General features: G+C 46.6%; 1 protein-coding gene and 1 pseudogene across 1 annotated transcript; one reads left to right on the top strand and one right to left on the bottom strand.

The window, feature by feature from the left end:
• Nucleotides 1-247: 247 nt before the first annotated feature.
• Nucleotides 248-3463, bottom strand: LOC136514438 (transmembrane E3 ubiquitin-protein ligase FLY2-like; annotated as a pseudogene).
• Nucleotides 3464-14044: 10581 nt separating this feature from the next.
• On the top strand, nt 14045-16544 carry LOC136513986 (ABC transporter G family member 23-like). The gene has a single exon (XM_066507966.1). The coding sequence runs from the start codon at nt 14226-14228 to the stop codon at nt 16311-16313; it is 2088 nt and encodes a 695-aa protein (XP_066364063.1). The 5' UTR covers nt 14045-14225; the 3' UTR covers nt 16314-16544.
• The last annotated feature ends 8266 nt before the right edge of the window (nt 16545-24810 follow it).

The following is a 24810-nucleotide window of genomic DNA, read 5'->3' as shown; positions in this document are numbered from 1 at the left end:
ACCAGCGAACTCACCCAAGACCTCTTGAAATCAATAGCATAAAACTTTTCTACAGTTATGTTGATAGCTTTCATACGGTTGCAGCCTCACCTTGTTGTACCTTAGTTCCCACCTATAAACATCAACGTACACAATAAATGGAGGGTACGGCAACTAGATTTTCTGGGGGGAAAGGTACAGGATGTCATGATCCCTTGTATAAGCTGAGCTACCTACTTCTTGTTAACTATATGGTACAAAGCCTCATCTAAGCTGGTGGTAGGGAGCGCCTGCAAGTTGGGCACTCCATCTTGATGTCCATCCAACGTTGTAAACAGCCTGAGTGAAATATATGCTCGCAAGGCGCCACCTGTGGGAGGGAGGACAGTGAGTAACCAGTAAAAGCTGCCTGCAAAGTGAAATGCCAAAAATATTGCACAATTTACCATGTATTCACTTGTTCTTTGGGTAAGGTCGATTGTAGTCATGCAAATAACACAATCGATGGGCTGATTCGTGCTATCCTCTACCTCCCTGTCGTAGCAGTATTTCTCAGGCAGTATCTGGAAAAAAGTAGAAAGTGGACACAACAGATTACTTCTAAAAACTGATACTAATAAAATACACTATGAACATCAATATAAGGAACAGCTCGATACAGCAGTGGCAACCTAAACAGCCTTCGAAGGAACAGATTAGCTGCATGAATGGCAACTAAAGTGCATCTATGATACAGCAGAACACAACGCATGCGCGATGGTAAACCTTATATAGTTAATACCTGGCGAGGAATAAAGCAGCGAGAACCAAGATAGTGCTAAAGCAGAAGCATGTACAATGGAATAGCAAGGTGGGTACCTGTCATGCCTAAAATATATTGTGGGTGCAGAGGTTTTCTTGTGTCCCTGATGACACTTGTGATAATTTGCGGTACCCAAAAGGAGTACATCAGGAGAAGAAGTGGGCGTAAGAAATTGTGCAGCTCATACATTAGAAGGATTCCTCCCAAAAGAATGCCATCTGCAGAGCACAAAGCAAACTAAAGAATACCTTAAAGTTGGATAAGAAAAAGGTAAAAATTTGTACCGTATGTGGAAGATGCAAACAAGCTCACATCTCTTGAAATAATGACATACTACTATAAGTTCTTTCAAGTGTTTTTTTCCCTTGGTGGGGAGGGGGTAAGATATCTTGTATCAAGTTAACAAAGGAAATGAACACTCTAAAAGCTCTAACAGAATATCCAGGTTTCCATTTATAGCAAGCACCAAGTACTTCACCTACCAACTAAAACATGGGTAAATGTGATTTACATGCGGCAGGTAAGGGGGCAACAAAGGTATGCTGTAGACAAGAACCAGCTAACAGGGGAAAGGTCAGATTGATTGCACATGTAAGTTCTAATAGAAACAAATATATGGCAAGAAGCATGCCACCACTCTGTATGCAAACTATGTTGATTAGGATTCATTCCAATTGGCGTGATTCTTAGTGAAAAGAAACCAAATGAGCATAGTTACTACTTACAAAAGTGGCTGTAAAGTGCAGACAGCTCTCGCCTCATTATCTCCCAACCTTCTCCACTGTTTAAAGGCCTACTTGCTTTCCATATGGCGAGAAGGTACCTCATTTCAAAAATAGAAAATACAACAAATTTGAAGAATGCAGCCGTTGCGAAGGCGTTAAAGATTGACTCTGTAGAAAGTTAAACACATAAGAGTGTTATTCGAGTCAATTATAATCACAATGCAGAAGTGGTAATAAAAGTTAAGCAGGCCAATACTCCCTCCATGTCCCAATATAGTTCACTTTAGCGTTGTCCTATGCCAAATTTCACTAACTTTGACCAGGTTTTTAGAATAATGCATTGAGTGGCTGACCAGAAGGGAACTGAACAATGAAGAAAATATAACCAAATACAGACCACAAAGGCACAAATTCTTGAACAAAAAAAAACTGAAATCCTACTTGGTCATGTTTTAGTTTATTAGCAGATGTTACAGGTTAGAGAACAGAGCACAAACAAATTATGCAAGTCATAGTACTCACCAACCAATATCCCAGCAGTCAGGTGAAGTAGACAGAGATATGCATCCATGATAGCTTGTTGGCCAATCATTAAAATAGAAACCTTAGCAGCTCCCTGTAAGCAATACATAAGCAACCCAAGCAAATGAGCTTGGAAGCCATGTAATGCAAGTGGTTTTGTTTTACTAAATGTTTCACAAAGGGAAAAGAAGAGCTTACGGATTGAGTGTTGCTATGCTCCATTTGTCTAATCAGCAGCAAAACTTGAAGGAAAGAGATCTACCATACCCTAGTTAAGGAATTCACAGACTGGACAGACCAATAAAGATAAAACCAACATTAAAAAAACAGCCACAGAGGATACAAAAGTGACCATCAGTGTGTAGCTAACTGCTTTGTTGTAATAAACTTCAACATTCAAAGAAGTTGCATTCAATAAGATAGGAGAGAAGCATTCCCTATCATCATCGACAGCTGGACTCTCCACCAAACCCTCCAAACGGTACTTCTCGTGTTCTCCATCTAGTTAAACAAAAAGTTTTTACAAAAGTACATACTGTTTCAGCTGTAACTGAATATGAGGAAATTACCAACTAACAGTTTAGTATTGCCACATGTAAATTATGATGAAACACAACAAATTGATTGTGGAATAAAGGAATTACATACCATTTGGGTTAGATGACACACGAACAACCTTAGCAGCTATTTCTGTGTTGCAATGTTTCTCCATGTCATATGTGAGAGCTGGTAAGGTGGAAATAACACACATCAAAAATTGCAGGAGGCGATATATAGTATTTGAGTGTACAATTTGAATCTTACAATTCTTCCTTTGGCTCTTCTCTTCAGAAGATTCTTGGAACACTTGAGAGGAGAAAATCCGCAGCTGTTACAAATCAACCAGGTAAAAGTATATTTCATAAACATGCTCACTAATTATAAGAGATCTTCTGGGTACTAGATAAATGCACATTTGATTTGAAGACAACTTAGACAAAGGTATGATGGATACCAAGAAGCTTGTGAAAACTCAGGAAGCAAAAACAGAATTTTGAACGATACATTATGAAATAATATCCATATGTACTACTCACAAAAACAAAACAAGCTAAATTTGTGAGCTTACCAAATGGTATGGATTTGACAAAAAGTAATCCTCTTCCTGAAGTGGTTCACCATCTGCACCACTAAAAAGTAAAAAGGACAAAATAAAGTTTCACTAGGTCATACAACAAAAGGAGGGCATCTAAAATATTTATATTTAACAAGAAACTTTCCATGGGAGAATGAAATTCAAACAGACCTTCAGTTACAAAGAGAAAATAAGGCAGTTACCTGTTTGCTACCATGCGGAGTTGTCTAAAAGGCCATATGTACACTCCTTCTAACCTTATTTGAGCCACTCCACCATCGTGGGCATTGTTAATGACATCATGGAATGTAATTGAACCCTGAACATGTAAGGAAAGTAATCAGTGAGTACAGCATACCGAGGAAAAGGATCAATCTTGCAACAACATCCATAATCATAGTTAGCTCAAGGGTTGGTCACCAGCACCTGCTTCCTCTCCTCCTCCCCCGCCATTTGCACAAAAAACAATCAGATTCATCACATTTGCACAAAAAACAATCAGATTCATCGTGAAAAGAAAATTTTTGAAATCAAGCACATCAGTAGCAGTTGAGAGAGAGATAGAGAAAGAGAGAGAGCCGATGCACTTCAGATCTAGGATGGGAGATGCTATTCACAAAAAAAAAGACAGAATCTGCTCCTCCGTTGGCCACCAGAGACCCTGGACGCCGGATCTTGCTATCGGGGGAGAACCAGGATGACGCCGCCATCGCTGTTGTGGTGCAGCCCTGTAGGGCCACTGCCGGTCGCCGGGGAGCCATGCCGTCCTGGTTGAGAACGCGATTCGATGACACCGCCGTTAGAGGAGACCATGCCACCAGGGAACGCCGAGCCGCGGGCCTGGGCACGCCATCGCAGAAGAGGAGGAGCAGCTTCGGAGCGCTGGCCACCCACCGCCGATGCGTCCAGCCTCCTGCGGAGGAAGCCGAGGGATCCGCTCGTCAGTGCTACCACCAACCACGGCACATAGATGCAGAGACGCCACCGGCAGCGTGAGGGCCGCTGACGCCATCGATGGGGTGGAGGATGAAGGCCGGAGCTCGAAGAGGATCAATCCATGGTGCCCCTGCACGGATCCTCCTCATCACCGGAGAGAGGGACGGGGAGGGTGGCCGCCGTCGGATGCAGGGGGGCCTCATCGACGCTAGTACCAGAAGGAAGGGAGGGGGCAGTGCTGCCGGTGGGGTGGGGGCAGAGCCGCTGGCGGCGTTGTAGCCGAGGAAGTCCGTAGCGTGAAGAATACAAAAGGCACCGGCGATTGAATGATGCCGAGGTTTGGGGACGGGATTCCCAGGGCTAAAACGTGGAAAGGACAAAACAAAAATGACGGATGCATGTGTAAGTGCTTGGTCGGTGAATCATACTGGCATGTGTGCCGACCACCGTGCGGCACCGGCCATGCATGCCGAGAATCCATCTCCCCTGCTATGCGCCACCGTCCATTTGCATGCGACGTACAATCACCAGGGAAGCCCTACTTCATTGAATGCGGAATGCACGGATGAAGGCCGGTTGTGACGCGCCTCATCTGTGCCGTGGAATTTCGATCTAACGCACCAAATAAAAAAACTTACGTGGACACCCTAGAAGGCCGCCGATTCGGCGTGCCTTCATATCTTTAATTTCTCACTACATGCGAGAGCTTTGCCTTTGCTTGATGAAGATGCTTCTTCTTGACCCATCTTGTGTGACATTTCAAATGCCACTATCTTGCCAATGACTATGGCCAGGGTCATGGTACTCAAGTCCTCCATATTGTGAAGGATGGTGATGATGCTTGCGTATTTCTTTTGTGGTAGCATGGAGATGATCTTCCTCACGATGTTCGCATCATCTAGATTTGTTAATCCTATTGAATGGAGCTCATTAATAATTAGATTCAAACGAGAATACATATCACAAACAAGCTCATCATCATTTATTTTAAAGGAATCATAATTTTGTTTAGCTAGACAATGTTTTTGCTCACGAACATTAGTTGTGCCGTCATGGAGCTCTTGGAGTTTTAACCAAATTTCATGTGACGTATTTAAAGTAAACACTTGGTTAAACGCATTCATGCTAAAAGATTCAAACAAGCAATTCTTAGCTCTAGCATTGAAATGAATTTCTTTTTCTTCACTCTTTGTGGGTTTATCAGGATTCTTAATGGGTTTCATCCCGTCACGAGTGACTCTCCAAACACCCAAATCTAATGCCTCAAGGTGACAAGCCATTCTAGCCTTATAGTAGGAAAAGTTAGTGCCGTCAAAGTACGGAGGCCTAGAGGTATCCATTCCAACCACTCTAAATAGCGTCGGCTCAACGGCGGTGAAGCCAAAGGTCCAAACTGAGCCAACCGGCTCTGATACCAATTGAAAGGGGGACTGTGACGCCTAAGAGGGGGTGAATTAGGCAACTTAAAACTTTAACTCTAAACTATGGTTTGTTTTTCTATTCTTAGCAAAACCTATGCAAAAGATAAACTATATAAATGTGCAACTACGGTTTTGCTAGTGTGTTGATATCTCTACCGCAAAAGGAGTTATGTAAACAATGTAAATGCGGAAGCTAAAGAGTAAGGTAGAGATATGCGAATTCCTGTTGATGACTCTGGTATTTTTACCGAGGTATCAAGAAGCATGCAAGCTTCTCCCTAGTCCTCGTTGGAACCCCTCGCAAGGAATCCCTTGTAAGGGCCAAGCTCCCGGACGGATATCTCTGTGAATAGCCTCGAGCCTTCCCCACACGCAAGTGGGTCTTGTAGGGGACCGTGACACCTAAGAGGGAGGTGAATTAGGCAACTTAAAAATCTACTTCTAAACTATGGCCTCTTTTTTTAACCTTAGCAAAACCTATACAAAAGATAAACTATCTAAATATGCAACTACGGTTTTGCTGGTGTGTTGCTATCTCTACCGCAAAAGGAGTAATACAATCAATGTAAATGTGGAAGCTAAAGAACAAGGTAGAGATATGCAAACTCTCATCGACGACTCTGGTATTTTTATCAAGGTATCGAGAAGCATGCAAACTTCCCCCTAGTCCTCGTGGAGCCCCTCACAAAGAATCCCTCACAAGGGCCAAGCTTCCGGTCGGGTAACTCTGTGGATAGCCTCGGGCCTTCCCCACATGCAAGTGGGTCTTTGACATGCCTTCCGGCAAGCCTCTCCCAGATGCTCCCCGCCGTCTTCACTATCAAGCTTCCAGCCAAAATGCCGCGGGTCTTGTTCCCTTCGGTACACGATGGTGGCCACACCACAAACGCGGTTGGTGTGATCTCGCAAGACTACAAGCCCCTTCGATGTACAACAATGGTGCGCGCAAGCACCAAGTAGTAAGAGGTATGCAAACCTCACTAAACACTAGACCTAAACCTAGAGCAAACGCATAAGCGATGGTCTAATCAACCTAAGCACTTCGCAAAGCACCTACGCTAATCACCTAGTGAATCACTAAGCACTATGCAAGTGAAGATCACTAAAATAGGGTATCAACACCCTTGATATGTTTCCTTAGCTCCACACTCTTCAAATGGCTGGTTGGGTGTTCTATTTATAAGCCCCACTGAGAAAGTAGCCGTTGGGGATGAAATCCCACTTTTCTGCTTCTGACTGGACGCTGATCTCGTCCTTACCGGACGCATCCGGTCGTCCCGACCGTTAGAGCTGTGATCAACTGATCGGACACTGCCAGCGTCCGGTCACATGCCACCGGACATGTCCGATCATAATTTCGCCGCTCTAGAACCTTTCTGTACTCGATCGAACGCTGCTATTTTGCGTCCGGTCAATTTGCCGCCAGCGTCCGGTCGCTGCTGCTGATGACTGCTGTAGCCGAGCCTCTTGATTGGAGCGTCTGGTCACTTTCCGCCAACGTCTGGTCCAGCATCCGGTCACGTCTATAAGCTCGTTTCTTTGCAGTCTTGCGTACGGCTTGGTTCCTATCTTCGGCTTGGTCTTTGCTTGATATCTTGGGTCTTTTCTTATGCTCCTAGGGTCTTGCTTAAGTTGTTGATCATCGGATCATCACATAGTCATGTCTTGCACCCTATTGAACTATAAAACAATCACTTGCAAAATCATTAGTCCAATTTGGTTGTGTTGATTATCAAACACCAAAATCCAAAGTAAATGGGCCTACGGTCCATTTTCCTTACAATCTCCCCCTTTTTGGTGATTGATGACAACACGACCAAAGCAAGCAAATAATAGAATTTTGAAATTTGAAAACTACCTACTTGCTAGGATGCAATGCAAGGGGTAAGGATATATGATGCTAAAAGATACTACTTGTAAAACTAAAGGATACCACATAAAAACTTATCTTGCCCTTGCAAATGTCCCCATGTGCATTATGGATTTAAACCTTGCTTCCTACAAATTCTCCCTATTACATAAACTAATCCATAATCCACTATCCTCCCTTTCTTGGACCATTACCACTTGTAGACCATTACTACTTGTAAATTATTATGATCTAGCTTTTGGTCCTATAAATTAATGCTTGCTTTTGGTCCTCTAAATTCTCCTCCTTTGGAATCAAACACCAAAAAGGAAGACATTAGTAGCACAAGGGAGGGTCAAACTTTGTGATCCTTTGTATGTAGAGTGGAATAGGTCACAAAAATTTGACTCTCACATTATATAGACTAAGCTCCCCCTAAATATATGCATACATATGGTAGAAGACAAAGCATATGCATAATTGGTAATTTTTTTCTCAAGGGAATTTAATATATATAATGCATGCAAAAGGCATATAAATATCAAAATGAAATCAACATGATGATATTGGTTTAGAAATACTACATATGGAAACCAATTTGATTTCTACCACTTGCAGTAGGTGGTGGATATTTGAAGTATGATGCTTAACACTAGGGACTCCATTTTCCTTGCAATGAGACTACTACACACATGATAATCTTGAAAAGGTGTTAGTCTCAAAGCATCCAACTTGTAGAGTAACCTCCCCCTAAATTTGTGCACACAAGTATGGAATACTTGTAGGAAACATGCACATTGATTTTAGAATCAAAAATACCACTTGAAAGATGACATCACATGAATGTGAGAGTCATTTTCAAAGGCGATATTCAGGAGAAATTATCTATAATTTGGACTTTGGCACATATTAGATGAACAATCGAAAGACAAGCTATGTGTCGTGCTCCTAAACAATTTCAAACCATGTAGAATTGCTCCAAGAAATAAGAATGAAATCGAGCAAGCCTACCATAAGATATACCTAGTGTATGTATGACAAAAGATATAAGCATGCAAATGCAAGCCTAGGCATGAAGAGTAACTAGATGTTTAAAGATGTCACTAGTTAGGAAATTAAATCTAGTAACACTTGAAGAAAAAATTGAATCTAGTTACCTAACATGGGAAGGGAAATATGGGTCCATAGTATTCACTAACCCACTTGGCAATGGTTTTTTCCATCATGATGCACCCCATGAAATGCATCCATACTTTGTCAAGTCTCCAAATTCCTTGACATTCATTGGACTTCTCACCTCCCTTTTGGGATCCAAACCTTCTTGGTGCTCTTCATGTTGGAAATGATTTCCTTTAGCACCCAAAAGCGTTTGACCCCATTGTTGGCTTGCCTGTTCACCTTGATGGACACCACCTTGTCATTTTTTTCTTCTTTAACAAGTATGATGTGGAGGCCTTCTTGTCCACCTTGTTGGTGTAGGTGTTGGAGAGCTTGCTTGTTTGCTTCTTCTCTTTCTTCTTTGCTCTTCCCCCAATCTTCACTTTGCACTCATAGGACTTGTGACCGTCCTTGTGGCACATGTAGCAAACCATGGTTTGTCCTTCATCAAGCTTCTTCACTCCCTTGACGGTGTTATCTTTATGAAGTTGGGCTTGCTTCGCCTTGCCTTTCAGTTGAGTCAAGTCCTTGGTGAGGCGAGCTACTTCTTGCTTGAGTTGCTCATTCTTCTTTGCAACCTCTTGTATGCATGTATCTACAATAACTTTCTCAACACTAACTTGGTTGCACAAATATGAGTCTAAATATAAATCATTACAAGAAGTAGATGCATCCTTTTAGACATGTTGAAGATAGAACTTTTCTTTTTAGATGCCTTGGTGGGGGTTGTACTAACGACTTCAAGATTAGCAACTTTATTAGTTAGCTCATCACAATGTTTGCACATGGTTTCTATTTTAGCAACCAAACTTTTATAAGCATCTTGTGAGCTAGCTAACTTTTCTTTTAATTTTCATTTTTCTTTACAAGTTCCTCATCATTGATTGTGCATGCATTTGTTGTTGCACTAGCCTCAAGTTGTTCAATTTTAGTAGATAGTTCAATATTAAGATTAGCAAATGTCTCATATTGTTCAAACAAAGTTTTATATGCTTCTTGTGAACTATCTAATTTTTCTTTTTATTTTTTTGAGCTTCTTTTATTGACTAGTGCAAACTTTAGCATAATTAAGATTTTGTTGCACAATTTCATCATAAGAAGGCATTTCATCATCACTATCATTCTCACTAGAGGATGAGCTTTTGTTACCTCATGCCATAAGGCACACACGAGAGGAGCTTGATGATGAGTGCTTGCGGCCTCGCCTCTTGTGATGGTGTTCTTCTTCACTTGAAGAATCATCCCATGACCTTATTGATGTGAGGGCTTGGTTCTTGCATGTCTTCTTCTTTGTCTTGGGTGTGGGCTTGTTTGGACAAACTTCCACAAAGTGCCCTAACTCGCCGCATCCATAGCATCCTCTCTTTCTTTGCTCATTTCTTTGATTGGTGAAAATGAGATCTTAAATTTGGATGGGCACACCCTTGACATTGAGCCTTTGGACCATCTTCTCCACCTTGTTGATAAGTTTGATTGATTCTTCATCAAGGTCGGAGGTGGAGGAGGAAGATTGATCATCATCACTTGAATCTTCATCATCATCATCATCATCATCATCCTCATCTTCTTCTTCATCTTCACTTGAGGAGCTTGAGCTTGAGCTTGTCTCAACTTGCTTGCCCTTCATCTTCTTTTTTCTCGCTACATGCGAGAGCTTTGCCTTTGCTTGATGAAGAGGCTTCTTCTTGACCCATCTTGCATGACATTTCAAATGCCACTATCTTGCCAATGACTATGGCCGGGGTCATGGTGCTCGAGTCCTCCATGTTGTGAAGGATGGTGATTATGCTTGCATATTTCTTTTGTGGTAGCACGGAGATGATCTTCCTCATGATGCCCGTATCATCTAGCTTTGTTAATCATATTGAATGCAGCACATTGATAATTAGATTTAAACAAGAATACATATCATGAACAAGCTCATAATCATTCATTTTAAAGGAATCATAATTTTGTTTAGCTAGATAATGTTTTTGCTCACGGACATTAGAAGTGCCGTCATGGAGCTCTTGAAGTTTTAACCAAATTTCATGTGCCGTATTTAAAGTGAACACTTGGTTAACACATCCATACTAAATGATTCAAACAAGCAATTCTTAGCTCTAGCATTGAAATGCATTTCCTTTTCTTCACTCTTTGTGGGTTTATCGGGATTCTTAATGGATTTCATCCCGTCACGAGTGACTCTCCAAACACCCAAATCAACCACCTCAAGGTGGCAAGCCATTCTAACTTTATAATAGGGGAAGTTAGTGCCATCAAAGTGCGAAGGCCTAGAGGTATCCATCCCAACCACTCTAAATAGTGTCGTCTCAACGGCGGTTAAGCCAAAGGTCTAGATTGAGCCAACCGGCTTCGATACCACTTGTAGGGGACCGTGATGCCTAAGAGGGGGGGTGAATTAGGCAACTTAAAAATCTACTTCTAAACTATGGCCTCTTTTTCTAACCTTAGCAAAACCTATGCAAAAGATAAACTATCTAAATGTGCAATTATGGTTTTACTAGTGTGTTGCTATCTCTACCACAAAAGGAGTAATACAATTAATGTAAATGCGAAAGCTAAAGAGCAAGGTAGAGATATGCAAACTCTCATCGATGACTCTAGTATTTTTATCGAGGTATCGAGAAGCATGCAAGCTTCCCCCTAGTCCTCATTGGAGCCCCTCACAAGGGCCAAGCTCCTGGTCGGGTAACTCTGTGGATAGCCTTAGGCCTTCCCCATGCGCAAGTGGGTCTTTGACGTGCCTTTCGGCAAGCCTCTCTTGGATGCTCCCCGCCGTCTTCACTATCAAGCTTCCGGCTGAAACGCCACGGGCCTTGTTCCCTCTAGTACACGGTGGCGGCCACACCACAAATGCGGTTGGTGTGATCTCGTAAGACTAGAAGCCCCTTCGATGTACAATAATGCTGCGCGTAAGCACTAAGTGGTAAGAGGTATACAGACCTCACTAAACACTAGGCCTAAACCTAGAGCAAGCGCATAAGCGGTGGTCTAATCAACCTAAGCACTTCGCAAAGCACCTATGCTAATCACCTAATGAATCACAAGCACTATGCAAGTGAAGATCACTAAAATCGTGTATCAACACCCTTGATATGTTTCCTCAGGTCCACACTCTTCAAATGGTCGGTTGGGTGTTCTATTTATAAGCCCCACTGAGAAAGTAGCCATTGGGGATGAAATTCTACTTTTCTGCTACTGACCGGACGCTGATCTCGTCCTTACCGGACACATCCGGTCGTCTCGACCGTTAGAGCTGCGATCAACTGATCGGATGCTGCCAGCGTCCGGTCACATGCCACAGGACACGTCCGGTCGCAATTTTGCCATTCTAGAACCTTTCTGTACTCGATGGGACGCTGTTGTTCTACATCTGGTCGATTTGCCGCCAGCGTTCGATCGCTGTTGCTAACGCCTGCTGTAGCCGAGCCTCTTATTCGGAGCGTTCGGTCACTTTCCGCCAGCGTCCGCTCCAGCGTCTGGTCACCTCTATAAGCTCATTTCTTCGCGATCATGCGTATGGCTTGGTTCCTATCTTCGTGCTTGGTCTTTGCTTGATATCTTAGGTCTTTTCTTGTGCTCCTAGAGTCTTGCTTAAGGTGTTGATCATCGGATCATCATGTCACCTTCGTCCAAGTCACGTGTTGCACCCTATTGAACTATAAAACAATCACTTATAAAATCATTAGTCCAATTTGGTTGTATTGGTCATCAAACACCAATATCCAAAGTAAATGGATCTAAGGTCCATTTTCCTTACAGGTCTCTGATGTGTCTTCCGGCAAGCCTCTCCCGGATACTCCCCGATGTCTTCACTATCAAGGTTCCGGCCGAAACATCGAGGGCCTTGTTCCCTCCGGTACACGGTGACGGCCATACCACAAACGTGGTTGGTGTGATCTTGTAAGACTACAAGCCCCTCCAATGTACAACAATGGTGCACGCAAGCACCGAGTGATAAGAGGTATACAAACCTCACTAAACACTAGGCCTAATCCTAAAGCAAGCGCTTAAGTGGTGGTCTAATCAACATAAGCACTTCACAAACACCTACGCTAATCATCTAATGAATCACTAAGCACTATGCAAGTGGAGATCAGTAAAATGGTGTACCAACATCCTTGGTATGTTTTCTTAGCTCCACTCATATCAAATGGCCGGTTGGGGGTCTATTTATAAGCTCTACTGAGAAAGTAGCCGTTTGGGATGAAACCCACTTTTCTGCTACTGATCGGACACTGATCACGTCCTGACCGGACGCGCCCAGTCACTCACAACGGCCAATTAGTCTTCGGCGTGATCAACTGATCGAACGCTGATGGTGTCCGGTCGCAACTGCGCCCCTCTGGAACCTCTTTGGAAACGATCGGACGCTGCTCTTCGTGCGTCCGATCGTCCAGTCTGCTACGTCCGGTCACGCTAAAAACACTGCCATGACGTTGAATAGTATCACCGGTGCGTCCGGTCACTGTTTCGCTCAGCGTCCGGTCATCAGCTGCTGACGTCTGTTGTTGCCTGGCACCTGATCGAACTTGTCCGGTCACTTATAGGGCTGCGTCCGGTCACCTTTGCTGGGCTCGTTTCTTCGCGACCTTGCGTCTAGCTTGATTCCAATCTTCGTGCTTGGACTTTGCTTGACCTTGTATGTCTTCTATGCATCTTCACATGTCTTTCTTGAGGTATTGATTATCGGATCGTCACGTTGCCTTCGTCCAAGTCACATTTTGCATCCTATTGAACTAGAAAACAAACACCGGTAAATTCATTAGTCTAATTTAATTATATTAGTCATCAAACACCAAAATCCAAAATAAATAGACCTAGGATCCATTTTGGTTACCAGCGTTCCTCAGGTGTCAAGGTTTTGAATGCAATAGCGTCAGCTGTCCTCGAGTGTCGAGGCCCTCCTTATGCTCTGCTCGGGTGCGAGAGTTACTCGGGTGTTGATATCATCCAGGCAATGGATCAACTGTTCTAGTTATGGTAAGGCAACCATTGTGCACTTGTCCTGAGGTCTCTTCAAGACGACTCCGTTGGTTTGTCCCGACAAACGCCAAACACGAGCGGTCTGGATTTCGTATAGCGCTACAAGGAGCGTCTCTGCGACTTTGCACGAATGTGTACAGTAGCCGTGAGCCTGCGATACCTTCATGTGCTAACAACTAGCACCAACTTAAACTGAAGCTACACGCGGTCTCTGAAACTTGGCTTTTACTATTACGGTTGGGTCGGCACAGCGAGACAAGACCCCAACCACACGCACGCCACGAAACACAGGCCCCGCGGACGGCGGTCGACCGGTTCAAGCCGGTTATATTAGGTGCTTAGGTGCAACCACCACGACACGCTGTGAAATGGCCGTTAGACCGTTTGGTCACAGTAGCTAGCGGGTCACAACGGCCCTCACCCAAACGAGACAATTCCTCTTCAGCCTTGGGGCCTCTCTACTCCTCTTGGTATGGTACAAGTGCCCACCTGGGCCGACCCGCACAGGCTTTCTTCTCCCATTTGCTCACCCAGATCGAATCATCCAGACAAGCTAAGCAGAGCCAGAGCGCGCTCCCCTCTCTCTGTTCTGCGTGCATGCTGGAAAGCTTGAAGAACTACAAAACCGCCAATGGCAAGCTAGTGCTGTGCTGGTGTGCCGTGCCGTGATGAAGCGTGCGTGCATGGGTGCGTAACACGTTCAAGTAAGCGAGCTGGATCGGATTTGCAGATGGAAGACGACGAAATCAGCGAGCTATATCTGCTCAGCCGCTTCGCGCCATCCTCGTCTACTCCTCATCATCAGCTCAGGGCTGCGGAGGTAGCCATGGACCAGGACCTGTCTTCGGAGCTGGACCCGGCGCTGCTCATGTCGACGTCGACGTCCTCCTCGTCGCCGCCAGGCTCGGCCTCGCCCTCGTCCTCCTTCTCCCACCCGTCCCCGCCCCACTACACCTTTGCCGTCAACAACCTCTCATGTGCCGCCCCTCGCCGCCGCGCCGCCGCCAACCTCCTGCCGTCGTTCCTGTCCTCCTTCTCCGCTTCGCCGGCCCCCGATGCCACCGACGGCGCGGCGGGCCTGCTCAAGTCCGTGTCCTTCACTGCCTCCAGCTCCAACATCCTCGCCGTTGTGGGCCCCAGCGGCGCCGGCAAGTCGACGCTGCTCCGCATCCTGTCCGGCCGCGGCACGGGCTCCGAGATCGCCAAGCCCGGCACGGTGTCGCTCAACGGGCACGCGGTCGCCTCCCGCGCGCAGCTGCGGCGGCTCTGCGGGTTCGTCACGCAGGACGACAACCTGCTCCCGCTCCTCACGGTCCGCGAGACCATCCTCTTCGCCGCCCGGTTCAGGCTCCGCGGCGCCGCGACCGCCGGGGAGCGCCGCGAGCGCGTGGAGGCGCTCATGCAGGAGCTCGGCCTGTCCGAGGTCGCTGACAGCTACGTCGGCGGCGGGGACGGCTGCGGGCTGTCGGCCGCCCGAGGGGTGTCCGGAGGCGAGCGGAAGCGGGTGTCCATCGCGGTAGACATCGTGCACGACCCGCCGGTGCTGCTGCTGGATGAGCCCACGTCGGGGCTGGACAGCCGCTCCGCCCTGGACGTGCTGCAGCTGCTGCACGACGTGTCCCGCGCGCGCCGGCAGGTGGTGGTGCTCAGCATCCACCAGCCCAGCTACCGCATGCTGCACTACATCTCCTCGCTGCTTCTGCTCTCCCGCGGCGCCGTCGCGCACTTCGGCACGCTCAAGTCGCTGGAGGACGCGCTGGCGCGGCTGGGCCACAAGATCCCCATGCAGCTCAACCCGCTGGAGCTCGCCATGGAGGTCACCGGCCAGCTCAAGGAGGACCGCTCCAGGATCGACGTGGACGGTGATCACCATGCCGACGACGAGGATGAGGTGAGCCGCCTTGTGATCAGTGGACGACGCCTCGACGTCCCCGACCAGGGCTACTGCAGCCGCTTCACGGAGGTGGCGGCGCTGACCGTGCGCTGCTGGCGCACCATGTACCGCACGCGGGAGCTGTTCGCGGCGCGCGCCGCGCAGGCCGTGGTGGGCGGCCTCGGCCTCGGCAGCGTCTACTTCCGCCTCAGCCCGGACAGCGCCGACGGCGTGCCGCTCCGGCTGGGACTCTTCGCCTTCACCCTCAGCTTCCTCCTCTCGTCCACCGTGGAGGCCCTGCCCATCCTCCTCCACGAGCGCCGCGTGCTGATGCGGGAGGCCTCCAGGCGCGCGTACCGCCTCTCCTCGTACGTGGTGGCCAACGCGCTCGTCTTCGCGCCGTGCCTCCTCGCCGTGTCGCTCCTCTTCTCGGCGCCGCTCTACTGGCTCGCAGGGCTCCGCGCCACGCCACTCGCCGCCTTCGCCTTCTTCGTCCTCGCCGTCTGGCTCATCGTGCTCATGGCAAGCTCCCTCGTGCTCTTCCTCAGCGCCGTGTCGCCGGACTTCGTGCTCGGGAACGCCCTCATCTGCGTGTTCCTGGGCGTCTTCTTCCTCTTCTCCGGCTACTTCATCCCCAAGGACAGCATCCCGAGGTACTGGGCGTTCATGTACTACGTGTCCATGTACAGGTACCCGCTAGATCTGCTGCTCATCAACGAGTACGGGGGCAGCGCAAGGGGCAGGTGCGTGGCGTGGATGGGAGGAAACAATGGCGCCATGTCCGGCGGCGTGTGCTTGAGGACCGGAGCCGACGTGCTCAGGGACAGGGGCATCGACGAGGGGATGAAGTGGGTCAACGTCGGGGTCATGCTGGGGTTCTTCCTGCTCTACAGGCTCATGTGCTGGGCTGTGCTCGTCAGGAGGGCCTCCAAGACCACCTTGTGACTGTGTGATCTCTTCAAGGACCAGGGTTATTAGTTTGATTCAGGTGAAGAGCTCTGTGTTTCAGCATGCATGGTCTTCTGTTTGGAGATGAAGAGAGTTATTAGTTGATTAAATTATTTGGTTCATGTAAGTATTGTATTAATATCTTGTATTCCTTCAGTTTAAATGTTTTTGGCTATTTTTTGGGGATGGTGTTGAGTAAGTAAAGTGATGTTAATCCGTCGCGTGCTATGTGGAATCTGAATATATTTTCGGTAATCAATCACAGTTCTTTCAATGACAAATTGCTCAATCTTGGCTCATCATCACGATTTGGTGCAAGTCTGGAGCATGGTTCTGTTCATTGTAAAGGGCAAGGGCATGATCAACAAAAATTCAGCAATTGGACAGAGTATTTGGCGTGTGGAAGTGCTTGGTGAACCATCTCCAACAACAAAGTGCACCAGCCACTTGTTTTTTTTTCTTCTTTTCACACAAACTGAAAATGTTGAATCCCCTTCCCGCGAGCTCGGCCCTAAGACTTGACAAAGTAAACACAACGTATTAATAAGATAACGTATTGTTGGGCTGGGCTGGCCCAACGAACAAAGTGTGTGAGCACTGAGTACTGCATAAAAAATATCTCACAATTTTAAATTATAAGTTATTTTGTATCCGACCGTCTCGACGGTTGTGTTCGTGGGCTGCTGTGGCAGAACCACTTAATTTAATGTCTTTCAGGAGTACTTGTTTTCCATTAAAAACTAAACCCTCAAGTGGGAACACCAAATTACACGGTCCCGTCGACACACCCCATGGGAGAACTCAAAAATCCATATTTTCCCATTAGGATCACAAATGAGAGAATAAAGCTTATATTATTCTTAACAATTTATTACATCATTTTTAATACAACATCAGAGTATAATATTTATTATTATAACAGCGGAATGTAATCATATTATCAGAGTTATAAACAATTTAATTGAACAACGGAATATAAACATGTGATCAGAATTACAGCGAAAATAAATATCTAATCATAACATGATGAAGTATTAATATATAAACTACGACAATAGAATATGAAACTTGCATTTATAAAAGCATTTGGTGAGAATTATAAATAACAACTATGATTGCAGCGTAAAGGAATCCTCGTTGAGCCGACCAGGAGGTATCCACACACAAGGGGCAGCTCTAGTATCCACCTGTCACCTACAACAGGGGGAATAAAACTCTGAGTACTCAATTGTACTCAGCAAGACTTACCCAACAGGAAAAAAAGAAAAGACTCCAAGGATATGCAAGGCTATCTGGCTTGTGAGTTTATTGCATTTGCAGGAAGCATTACTAAGCGTGCGTCCTTATATTCGATTTTTATTAATAGCCACATTGGTTCATTAACTAACCATTCTATGTAAGCATCTGTGCTACTTTTAAACAGGAGGTAAGCAATCGTATTTCTTTTTTCCATCTTTCATCTTTCATCTTCAGTTCTTACTACGGTGCTAAACCGTAGACAAGCCGCACCGAATTTCTCAGCGATTCGCGAATCAATGCCCCCAGCTGGGTACTCCAAAAACACACGCCCCGCTTGTACACAAGGCACAAGCAGGATCAACCCATCACCCTCCTTTCTTGGGTGTCCACGCCCCCGTCTAAACTAGGACTCCAAGCCTCCACCCCTGAGTCTCGGACTCAGTGCGGTGCAAGGACCTCCTAACCTAAAACCCACCCTGACAGTTGGTCCGAAAAGAGCCAGATCCACGACAAGAGAGCAACAAGTCTTCCAAGCGCCCATACCCAAGTATGTGCTTAGGATAATAAGTCTGTGACTTGTCTAGAGCCTTATGCAATGGTCGGTCCTTAACCGACATAGATAGGGAAAGCAGTGTAACCAAGCCATGCCCTGCGTCCACGGCGACACAACCTCTTATACCCATCAATACCCAAACCATATCCCTGCCCAGTCATCAATTTTTTATTTCCACCATTTATATTTTTCTAAGTGATAATAATACTGTAATATATTTCCTATCTCTCGCGAGTAACAGGCAATCACTCGACTTCTATCGGAGCCTTTAGCATAGCAATCTACACGATCCTATCATACTAGTAAGACTCATAGGATAAAGATATATATATATATACAAGTGGGTTTCAATCGACTCCTTAAAACTTAATGCACAATTATAATTTAAACTACAGAAAAGTAGGGGTTATGCACCGGAGCTTGTCTGGGTAAGATATATATTAAAAAGTTAGTATCTGCATCTTTAGATCCTCCACCATCATCTGAATAGAAAGCTCATTGCATCATCTCCTGGAGAGAATATCATTACACCATCTTTGGATTCCCAATCATCCGTCAATTGATCCGTTGCTTCATCATCGTACATATATGATATGCATTGATGCAAATGCATAGATGTAAATAATCAACGACAGCCGAAATGCTTAAAAATTCGATCATGCCTCACAAGCTAATGACCTCGCTCTAATGACGTCCGTACTTAGGCTACATATCCATGTTGGCGAATAAGGCGTTATTTTCCAACGAATGTTTTAGTTATATAAACCCAAGTTGTTTTTTTATTTAATTCTATCGATTTAATCATTATTTGAAACAAGGCATCACTATCTATCTAGCAAACTAATTATTCTAGAGCTACAAAAATTACAATGAGTACCTAATATTACTAGGAGCCTACTATAAAAATTTTAGATCCAACACTATTACCAATTTATTAGGAAAATTCCTATAAGTTTATATCTTTACAATATTGAGTACCTTAAATTAATTATATAGCTTTCAAGAATATTATCAAACTACGTGAACAAAATATACTAACAAGTAGATCATGCTTTTAGGAACCTAATAAAATTGGTTTCACTATTTTTGAACACCCACATAATTTTATATTGATTTTACAAGTTTATTTCCACAACTAATTAACACTTGATTTATAAAACTAAATGGCCAGTGGCCACCTATTCGGCGCAGCGCCCCAAGGCGGAAATCCACTCATACATGGCCCAGGCGCGACGCCAGTCCAGCAGCACGGCAGATCGGCCCAACGGGCGCGGGAACGGCCCAGGCATGCAGGCCACAAGCCGGCCCCGGCGACGCGGACGCGAGCGCGGCCCAACACACCCTACGCCAACAGTGCCAATGGCCTAGGCGGCAACGCAGGCCGGCCTAGAGGACGCGACACGCGGCCCAACTTGGGAACGGGTGCGAGCAGCCCAACAGGCGGGTGGCGCACACGGCCTAGCAAACCAGAAGTCCAATCCAGCGCTGGTGGGCCACTGATCCATGAGCAGAAACAAGCGGCACAGGAGGGAGGCTCTAGAGCAAAACATCGGTAGGGCACCGACGGCGTGACCATGGCCGTGCATGGTGGCGAGGCGCCGGCCTGCCTCCACCCCAATAGCGAACGCACAGGCTCGGAAGGTCGAGGTGGAGCTGCTACTAGTCGTGCTAGAGATGGGGTGCTCTAAGCCGAACTGGCCACGGACACATCCATGGCGGCGTCTAAGGAAGGACTGCGCGTGGCGGCCAACGATGAAAATGGCACGCACGTGCGCGCCGTTGAACTAATAGCTTCTGATCCATGTCAACGCTCTCTATGACCTCCTCAAGGTGCTAGGGATTCAAGGAATTGGAGGGATATACCTTGTGTATGACAAATTTGGACCAGAAGGGATGCGGTCTTGGCGACAGTGCTCCTGGTGCGGTGGCTGCGCAACGGCTGTGGCTACTCGTGACTGGGAGTTCGCCAAGGCAGGCCGCGACAGCAGCACGACCATGATAGGGACACGGCGCAGAAGGAAGAGGAGGGCGCCGAGGAGCAACAGGCCCAGCACAGGGCCGGGGGCACGCGCACGGGAAAGGCCGGCTCTAGTGTGAACGGCCCTAGCGTGGAGGGAAGAGGAGGGGCGTCGGTGGCGCGGGTGCACTTGCACACACGAGGAGGGGAAAAGGGACCGGCCACAGTGGCCCTAGCAAAGGAGTCACGTCCGATGGTGCAGGCACTGGGGCTGCTGCGGGTGGGAGGCGTGGGTCAGCGGGGAGGACGAGCAGGAGCTGGGATTGCTACTTCCTAGCATGGGACCAAGGAGCTTCGCGCGCCTCACTGAAGAGGAAGAGGAGGGCAGCGCTGAGGAAGCTGTAGGACGCTCGAGATGCAGCGTCGACCTTGGTGGTTAGAGGAAATAGAGAGGGATGGAGAGGCAGGACTGACTCGGCCTAACCTGTCATGGCACGACTGTGACACAGCGTGGCCTGATAGGACATGTTGGTTGGCACGGACAAGACCTGAGGCCGCAGAAACAAGTAAGGCAGGCAAGGACAAGACCGAGGCCGCAGAAAAAATAGAGGAAGGGGAGCAGCGCGAGGCTCGGCAGTAAGTCAAGCAAAGCAGGCAGAGATGATGCGACGAAGCGGGAAGCATGGAACAGTGGTGCCTTAGCGGGGACGTGGGCACGACAGAGCCTGTGCTCCAATTAAAAATTTCAGACATGACGCGAACGATGGAGAGAAAGATAGGGACATAGGTAAACGGATGTGCCGGGGTGCAGAGCCATGACTAGAACGAGACGGTGAATAATTACCATGCAACGAGTACGTTGTACGCTAGGAAAAATAAACAAAGCTGTTGCGCTCTCTCTCTCGTCAGTTCGTGCTTATCAAAATAAACCCGTGAGTATATATATATATATATATATATATATATATATATATATATATATATATATATATATATATATATATATATCATTCTATTTATTAATGGATTTTATTTTATTTATAAAGTTGCTTTTCATACTTAATCTAACAGAACAAACTGTTCGCTAGCATCGTCGTTCGACATTCCTAAATATCTTTACATACTGAACAATTTAACTTGGACATTTACCCGATTCCACAAAACTATGTCACACAGGATTCACTCATCACGTCGAGTACGTTTTAAATTAAAAATCCGAGAAACTCGTTTCGAAAATTTTACTTAGGCCTAAATCACGGTGCTAAACAAGATCGTAACACCAGGGGTGTTACAACCAACCCCCCTTAAAAAGAATCTTGTCCTAAGATTCAAAGCAAGAACTAGAAGAGGGGAAACGCGATTATATTAGTAGATCAGGGATTACACGAAAGATTACACAACTTCGAATGCTAACCACACGGGGATTTAGAGATACATGGTTAAGAGCAAACTAATACAACCAAGACTTAATCCAGAAGTCGAGATAGACGAGGGCAATGAAGAAACAACAAGATAATGATTATCCAAAACATGGCGTAGCACCAACAGATCCAGAAACATGACTCTAAGAACTCAAACATCGTGAACCCTAAGACCAACTAACCAAAGGGAACTTGAACTTCTTCAGAAACTAAATCCTTTCTTCTCAGATTACACCATCACCTCAGACTGAACGAATCTAATTCCTCGGATGATGACTGGAGCTCATAGCTCTACTCCAAATGCGAGGGAAATGGAGATGAAGAAGAAGAGCAAGGATCAAGGGTATTTTATAGTGGCGAACGGAGGTGGGCGCAACACACCAGAAGCGGATGCGGCGGGGATGGGATACATAGACGGTTCATGCTATGGGGATAAATACGACCATGGTGCGCTCCCTGCACAAGCGAGCGGATGGGAAATAAAGGAGAGGGGGTAAGAGGGTGTGCTCGATGAGGGAGACATACGGGCGGTCGTGTCCCCAAAAGAATAAAGAAAGGAAAGGGAAGGGGGTCCGGTATGAGGGATGAGGCATGAGGGTCGAGAGCCGACCGGATGCTGGGAAAAGGAGAAACACACAGTGCACAAAGACGGCGAGTGCGGCACGATGCCGCGGCCACATGAGAACGGGGAGCTAAGGGCCCGATATAGACAGCGTTTGCAGGGCACGTAGTGAAATGACCCAGCATGCGTAGCGCGGTCAACTAAACATTGGGCTGGGGACATGACAACCACTTAGGCTTTTACAATCACTCCTGACTACCCGAGGCTAACTTTCCTTTCCCTTTCTCGACCACATCTGTCTTTCCTGTAGACTAAGACCATGGCATACGTTCTTCCTCCAAAACCACATTCTCTTCCTTTCTTTGAAGAAACACTATTTCATCAACCCGTTGTAGATTTTCCCATTTAAACACCTGAACATTTCAAGGAGATTATTTGTAGCAAAAGTGGTATGGCTGGTGTAACTTGGTAAAGGTACTTGGTTAACAACCTTGATACTAGCGCATGTCGAGCAGCAGTCACCATGTGGCAGCTATTTCGCTAGGGAGCCCTTGGTTTCGTCGCGGCACCATACGCTTTTAACCAGGCAACTATTACCAACTTACACAGCCATGAAGGCGGTGGGGTCATAGACCACAGAATAACAGGAGTATTGCAAGGAAAGATTCAAACCATAAGGGTTTCCTTCACAACAAGGGACAAGGAATTCAAAGCCAACGGCGGATTTGATTTAAAGAGATTCAAGTGTTCTACTGGGACATCCACAATTAGTCGATACAGTGTCCTATGTTATCCAATCATGGTTGGTCTATTGATATCTGAATGGCAACTTCTCTTATAACCCACTTACTATCGCCCTTGAAAACTTTAAGCACGTCTAATGAAACTTAAGGTAGATGAACGCAATAAACATAGCTAAATAAATAAAAATGCGTATTACAATGGTCTTATACGGGTACAATGTATAGGCATTCAAGCTCACATTCATGACACAGCATTCACCTTCCCTACTGGCAGATGATCTCAACAACCATGGACCAACAACAACGGCAAGAGTACAATACCGGAGGACAGCGACGAAAAGCACTACTACTATGGGTACAACATCCCAAGGCAACTAATCTACTCAAGACCACGCATCTTCATTCCTGGGCTCGGTGGATTCTTCCACCACCCAGGCTATGGATCTACCTCTTCTCTTGGCAATGGCTGAGTGAGAGGAACCAAGGGCTCGACTTCTGACACTTCCGAGGGTGGAGGTGCTGGCGGCACTACAACACCGGTTCTCCTTCTTTCTGGTGGGTGGATAGGGATCCCTTCCAAGATTGGGGCATCCTGTCTTTCAGCAGCCAACATCCTCTACTTGGCCCTGGTGACAAGATAGGCCTCCCGCAGCTGATGGATGTGCCGATCTTCAGCCTCCTTCAGAGCTTCCGACATGGCAGTATCCCGACTCTCTACGGCTATAGCACTGGCATGCGCTTTGGCGAGCTACACCTGGAGCATCTAGGTGAAGATCTCGGCTTCCTTGGCTCGATGGAGATAGATCCTTAGTTCCAAGGCTTGCTGGTCATACTGCTCATCCAGAGTGAGTAGGTACGTTGTAATGCCCCAGAGTCCAAATGGCTCAGATCCACTCTGCACGTTGAGCGAACCACACCTACCAACATCCCACTTATGCTTTCGTCCTCGCTTCGCATAAAAGGATTAACCTGGGGATGGTGGGATGGACTCTAGAAGCCTTATATGTTGGTCTGTCCCACCTTTAACAACCAAGGTGAGACTAAACTCTCCACAATATCTCATTAACTTGCATATGGGCCACTATGGGCTAAATTCCAAACTGGGCTGGATGTCACATACACCCCCCTCAAAGGAACCGACGTCCTCGTCAGCCCAACACACCCACAACCGGGCAAACGATGACTAGGAACATTCCCTCTTAGCACACGCAATCGTGCGCCCAGTGCCAGCACATGTGCCATGTCGTGCACCCCGCAGGGCCTACACGCGCAATGAACCCCATGTCTGCGCCCCTAGCCCGCACGCACCCGTGGCCGCGAAGGTTGGCTCTGATACCATTTGTAATGCTCTAGAGTCTAAATGGCTTAGATCCACTCTGCACGCTGAGCGAACCACACCTACCACCATCCCACTTATGCTTTTGTCCTCACTTTGCGTAAAAGGATTAACCCAGGGATGGTGGCATGGACTCTAGAAGCGTTATATGTTGGTTTGTCCCACCTTTAACAACCAAGGTGAGACTAAACTCTCCACAATATCTCATTAACTTGCATATGGGCCTACTATGGGTCAAATTCCAAACTAGGCCTAGATGTCACATACGTGGTCAAGTGCACCATGGTAGGACTATCTTCTTGTGCAACTCCCTACCCTTGCAAGGCCTCCATACGAGACCTCCATGCTCGTCGATTCCTATCCAAAGGTGGAAAGAACCTCATGGGGGTATGGGCAATGGGCTCCTCATAGATCTGGTAGAGGTACCACAAGGCTTTGTGGGCCACAACCTGGTAGGTGTCGACTGAAGCTAAACCTCGGTTGCGGTCACTACTCCAGGCTTCAGTGAGGTCGGGGAACTCTTCACTCTTTACGATGTAGATGGTAACCTCACACCGCTTCGGTGCCATGCTCCTCATACTCACGGCCCTCATACTTGGGATGATCTCTGACTCTGAGCTTTTGTAGGGTGGTATGCAGGATTCTAGGAAAACCCTCAATGTTCAGGCAGTAACTACTAACCT

The sequence above is a fragment of the Miscanthus floridulus genome, chromosome 16, assembly GCF_019320115.1.
Source record: "Miscanthus floridulus cultivar M001 chromosome 16, ASM1932011v1, whole genome shotgun sequence".
Lineage (NCBI taxonomy): Eukaryota > Viridiplantae > Streptophyta > Magnoliopsida > Poales > Poaceae > Miscanthus > Miscanthus floridulus.
The sequence above is the reverse complement of the archived record's forward strand: the minus strand, read 5'-3'. Positions and strand labels throughout refer to the sequence as shown.

Bases quoted from the DNA above. Each gene is read 5' to 3' on its own strand.
- LOC136513986 (XM_066507966.1), top strand. From the start codon at position 14,226: ATGGAAGACGACGAAATCAGCGAGCTATATCTGCTCAGCCGCTTCGCG.